Genomic DNA, 5,111 nt, shown 5'->3' with positions numbered 1-5,111 from the left:
CCCAGCCAGCTAGGGGTAGGGGTCAGATAGCAGAGGTGGAGGTCAGGTCATTAGAGGTGGAGGCCGTCCCAAGGATGCGGTTCAAAGTGGTGGGGCCCAGCCCCTATTTTATACTTTTCCAGCTGGGCCTGAGGCCGAGTCATCTGATGTCGTGATCACAGGTATTGTTCCAGTTTTCCATAGAGTTACTTCAGTTCTATTTGATCCAGGATCTACTTATTCCTACGTGTCCTCCTACTTTGCTTCATATTTATTTGTGCCTCGTGATTCTTTGAGTTCTTCTATGTATGTGTCCACACCGGTGGGAGATTCTGTTGTGGTAGATCATGTCTATCGTTTGTGTGTGGTTACTATTGGGAGTCTTCAGACCAGCGTGGATCTCCCACTTCTTGATATGGTAGATTTTGATGTTATATTGGGAATGGATGTGCTATCACCTTATCATGCTATATTGGATTGTCACGCCAAAATGGTGACCTTAGCCATATCGGGGTTACCTCAATTAGAGTGGAAAGGGATTCCTGGCCATTATACCAGTAGGGTTATATCTTATATGAAGGCTCGACGTATGGTCGAGAAGGGTTGTCTAGCTTATTTGGCTCATATTCGTGATTCTAGTGCGGATGTTCCTTCTATAGTTTCAGTCCCAATTGTCTGTGAGTTTCCAGATATATTTCCTGCAGATTTGTCGGGGATGCCACCCGACAGAGATATTGACTTCTGTATTGATTTGGGTCCGGGTACCCAGCCCATATATATTCCACCATACCGTATGGCCCTGCCAGAGCTGAAGGAATGGAAGGAGCAGTTACAGGACTTGCTTAATTAGGGATTCAGTAGACCTAACATCTCGCCTTGGGGTGCGCCAGTGTTATTTGTAAAGAATAAAAATGGTTCAATGCGGATGTGTATAGATTATTGGCAGTTGAACAAGGCTACTAACAAGAACAAGTATCTGTTGCCAAGAATTGATGACTTATTCGATCAGCTTCAGGGCGCCAAGGTTTTTTCAAAGATCGATTTGAGGTCTGGTTACCATCAGTTGAAGATTAAGGAATCTGATGTCCCTAAGACAGCTTTTTCAGACTCGGTATGGGCATTACGAATTCCTAGTGATGTCATTTGGGCTGACAAATGCCCCAGCATCATTTTTGGATTTGATGAATCAGGTATTCAAGCCCTATTTAGATTAGTTTGTGGTGGTATTCATTGATGATATCTTGATTTACTCCAGCAGTCGAGAGGAGCATGAGCAATATCTTTGGATTGTACTTCAAACTTTGAAGAATAATCAGTTATATGCCAAATTTTTGAAATGTGAATTTTGGTTAGACTCAATTGCCTTTTTGGGACATGTTGTATCGACAGAAGGCATAAAAGTGGATCTTAAGAAGATTGAGGCAGTTCAGAATTGGCCTAGACTTACTTCAGCTACAGAGATTCGGAGTTTCCTGGGTTTGGCAGGCTATTATCGCCGGTATGTGGAAAGGTTTTCATCCATAGCATCCCCACTGACCAAATTGACCAAGAAGGGTGCCCCATTCAGATGGTCAGACGAGTGTGAGTTGAGATTTCAGAAGCTCAAGATTGCTTTGACTATGGCACTAGTGTTGGTATTACCCACAGGTTCAGGATCTTATACGGTGTATTGTGATACATCTCGAGTTGGGCTTGGTGCAGTATTGATGCAAGATGGCAGGGTGATTTCATATACGTCGTGACAGTTGAAAGTTCACGAGAAGAATTATCATGTTCATGACTTAGAATTGGCAACCATTGTTCATGCGCTGAAGATTTGGAGACATTACCTTTATGGTGTCTCGTGTGAGGTATTCACTGATCATCGTAGTCTACAGTACCTGTTCAAACAAAAAGATCTCAATTTGAGGTATAGAAGATGGTTGGAGTTGTTGAAAGACTATGATATCACTATTTTATATCACCCCGGAAAGGCCAATGTGGTGGCCGATGCTTTAAGTAAAAAGGTTGTGAGTATGGGCAGCCTTGGGTATATTCCGGTTGGTGAAAGGCCATTGGCCGCAGATATTCAGACTTTGGCCAATCAGTTCATGAGGATAGATATTTCAGAGCCCAGTTGGGTTCTAGCTTGCAAAGCCGCTCGGTCTTCTTTATGTGAGCGTATCAGAGAGCGACAATATGATGATCCTCATTTTCTTGTCCTTAAGGACACGTTGCGGTATGTTGGTGCCAAACAGGTTGTTGTAGGGGAAGATGGAGTTCTGCGGATGCAGGGTCATATTTGTGTGCCTAATATGGATGGGCTTCGTGAATTAATTCTTGAAGGGGCCCACAATTCCCGGTATTCTATTCATCCAGGTGCCGCCAAAATGTATCAAAATTTGAGACAATATTATTGGTGGAGTAGAATGAAGAAGGATATAGTTGCATATGTATCTCGGTGTTTAAATTGTCAACAAGTCAAGTACGAGCATCAGAGACCTGGTGGTTTGCTTCAGAAGTTAGAAATTCCTGAGTGGAAGTGGGAGCGTATCACTATGGATTTTGTTGTTGGGCTTCCACGGACTGAGAGGAATTTTGATGCAGTATGGGTCATTGTGGACAGGATGACAAAGTTAACACATTTCATTCTAGTAGCAATTACCTATTTTTCAGAGCTGTTAGTGGAGATTTACTTCCGCGAGATTGTCCGCCTTCACGATATGCCTGTGTCTATCATTTCTAATCGAGGTACGTAGTTCACTTCGCACTTCTGGAGGGTTGTACAATGTGAGTTAGGCACGCATGTTGAGTTGAGTACATCATTTCATCCACAGACAGACGGACAGTCAAAGCGCACTATTCAGATATTGGAAGATATGTTTCGCGCTTGTGTTATAGACTTTGGAGGTTCTTGGGATCAGTTCTTACCACTTGCAGAGTTTGCCTATAATAACAGCTACCAGTCGAGCAATCAGATGGCTCCATATGAAGCATTATATGGGAGGTGATGTCATTCGCCAGTTGGTTGGTTTGAACCGAGAGAGGCTCGGTTGTTGGATACCGATTTGGTACAGGATGCCTTGGATAAGGTCAAGATTATTCAGGATCGACTTCGCACAACTCAGTCTAGGCAAAAGTGTTATGCCGACCGTAAAGTTCATGATGTTACATTCATGGTTGGAGAAAGAGTATTGCTCTGGGTTTCACCTATGAAGGGTTTAATGAGGTTTGAAAAGAAGGGCAAGTTCAGCCCTAGGTATATATGACCCATTGAAATTCTTGAAAGGGTGGGTGAAGTAGCCTACAGACTTGCACTACCGCCTAGTTTATCAGCATTTTCATCTGGTGTTCCATATGTCTATGCTCCGAAAATATCATGGTGATCTGTCCCATGTGTTAGATTTCAGCTTAGTCCAATTGGACAAGGATTTGACTTATGAGAAGGAGCCGATAGCTAATCTAGCCCGGCAGGTCCGACAGTTGAGGTCTCAGTTCGAGTACAATTGAGAGGTCAGCTAGTTGGAGCATCTACTTGTGAGTCCGAGTCGGACATGCGGGGTAGATATCCACACCTTTTCACCAGCCCAGGTACTTTTTCTAATTTCGTTTGAGTACGAACATTTGTTTTAGAGGTGGAGAATGTGATGACCCGAAAGGTCATCTTTAAATTTAATATTCATTTCTATGTTTTGAGACCTCAAATATCACCATTCAGCTTTTCTCGACTTGCGTGCGCCGTCCGTATAATTTTTCGGGAAGCTTTTATGTGAAAAATTGATAAAAATATGAATTTGTGCTTTAAAACTTACTTAAGCTGACTTCGGTCAACATTTTGAGAAAATGAACTCGGATTTCTATTTTGACGGTCCTGGTGGGTCCGTATGGTGATTTTGGACTTAGGAGCGTGTTTGAAAAATTATTTGGAAGTCCGTAGTTAACTTAGACTTGAAATGGCTAAAATAGAAATTTAAGTTTGAAAGTTTGAACGGGGAGTTGACTTTTTGTTATTGGGGTCGGAATCCGATTCTGGAAATGGTAATAGGTCCGTTATGTCATTTATGACTTGTGTGTAAAATTTGAGGTCAATCGAACTTGATTTGATAGGTTTCAACATCGAATGTAGAAGTTGAAAATTCTTAAGCTTCATTAAGCTTGAATTGGGGTATGATTCGTGGTTTTAGCATCGTTTGATGTGATTTGAGGTTTCGACTAAGTTTGTATGATGTTTTAGGACTTGTTGGTGTATTTGGTTGAGGTCCCAGGGGCCTCGGGTGAGGTTCAGATGGTTAACGAACCAATTTTTCGACTTGGAAGATGGCTGAAGCAACAAATTTCTGGTGTCTGGTTTCCTTCTTCGCGTTCGTGATGGGAGTCACACATTCGCGAAGGGCAACTAGAGGAAGGAAAAGATTTGTTCTTCATGTTCGCGAAGTATTGGACGCATTCACGAAGGTTGAGGGTCAGTGTGCATCGCGAACGCGAGAAAGCAGACACATTCGCAAAGAAGAGTGATGGGTGGGGTGGACTTCACGCGTTGGCCTACACGTTCGCGAGTGAGGAGTCGCATTCGTGAAGGCCTGGGATCCCTAGTCATCGCATTCGGGAGAGGACCCTCGCATTCGCGTAAGAGGTATTTTGGGCAGTGAAGTTTTGTGCTTCGCGAACGCGAGGAAGCTTCCATGCTCGCGGAGAAGAAAAAGCCTGGGCAATGAGTTTAAGTTCTGAAAATGGGACGAAGTCCCATTTTCCATTTTACCGATTTGGAGCTCGGGGAGAGGTAAGTTTTGGTAGATTTTCAACAAAAACAACGGGGCAAGTGTTCTTAACTCTATTTTGGTCAAATTACCTGAATCCATGGTTATTTTTAACATTTAATTGATGATTTAAGTCGGAATATTGTGAAAACCCTCTTGGTTTAATTTGAATATTTGAAGGTTGAGTTAATGTCAGAATTTGGTAAAATTTATATGGTTAGACTCGTGGTTTAATGAGCTTTCGGGTTTTATAACTTTTGTCGGGTTCTGAGACGTGGGTCCCACAGGCAATGTTTGAGTGCAATTTTGTATTTTAATTGGAAAATTTAGTATTTTCATATAAAATTGGTTTCTATAATTCGTGTAGAGTATATTGAATTATTTGTGACTAGATTT

At 42.3% G+C, this 5,111-nt stretch overlaps 1 protein-coding gene across 1 annotated transcript; it reads left to right on the top strand.

Annotated features, from left to right (window-relative positions):
- Positions 1–394: 394 nt before the first annotated feature.
- On the top strand, positions 395–829 carry LOC138896366 (uncharacterized). Its single transcript, XM_070181171.1, has one exon. It carries the CDS (start codon positions 395–397, stop codon positions 827–829), a length of 435 nt encoding a protein of 144 aa, XP_070037272.1.
- The last annotated feature ends 4,282 nt before the right edge of the window (positions 830–5,111 follow it).

The sequence above is a fragment of the Nicotiana tomentosiformis genome, chromosome 7 (genome assembly GCF_000390325.3).
Source record: "Nicotiana tomentosiformis chromosome 7, ASM39032v3, whole genome shotgun sequence".
Lineage (NCBI taxonomy): Eukaryota > Viridiplantae > Streptophyta > Magnoliopsida > Solanales > Solanaceae > Nicotiana > Nicotiana tomentosiformis.
The sequence above is the reverse complement of the archived record's forward strand: the minus strand, read 5'-3'. Positions and strand labels throughout refer to the sequence as shown.

Bases quoted from the DNA above. Each gene is read 5' to 3' on its own strand.
- LOC138896366 (XM_070181171.1), top strand. From the start codon at position 395: ATGGTAGATTTTGATGTTATATTGGGAATGGATGTGCTATCACCTTAT.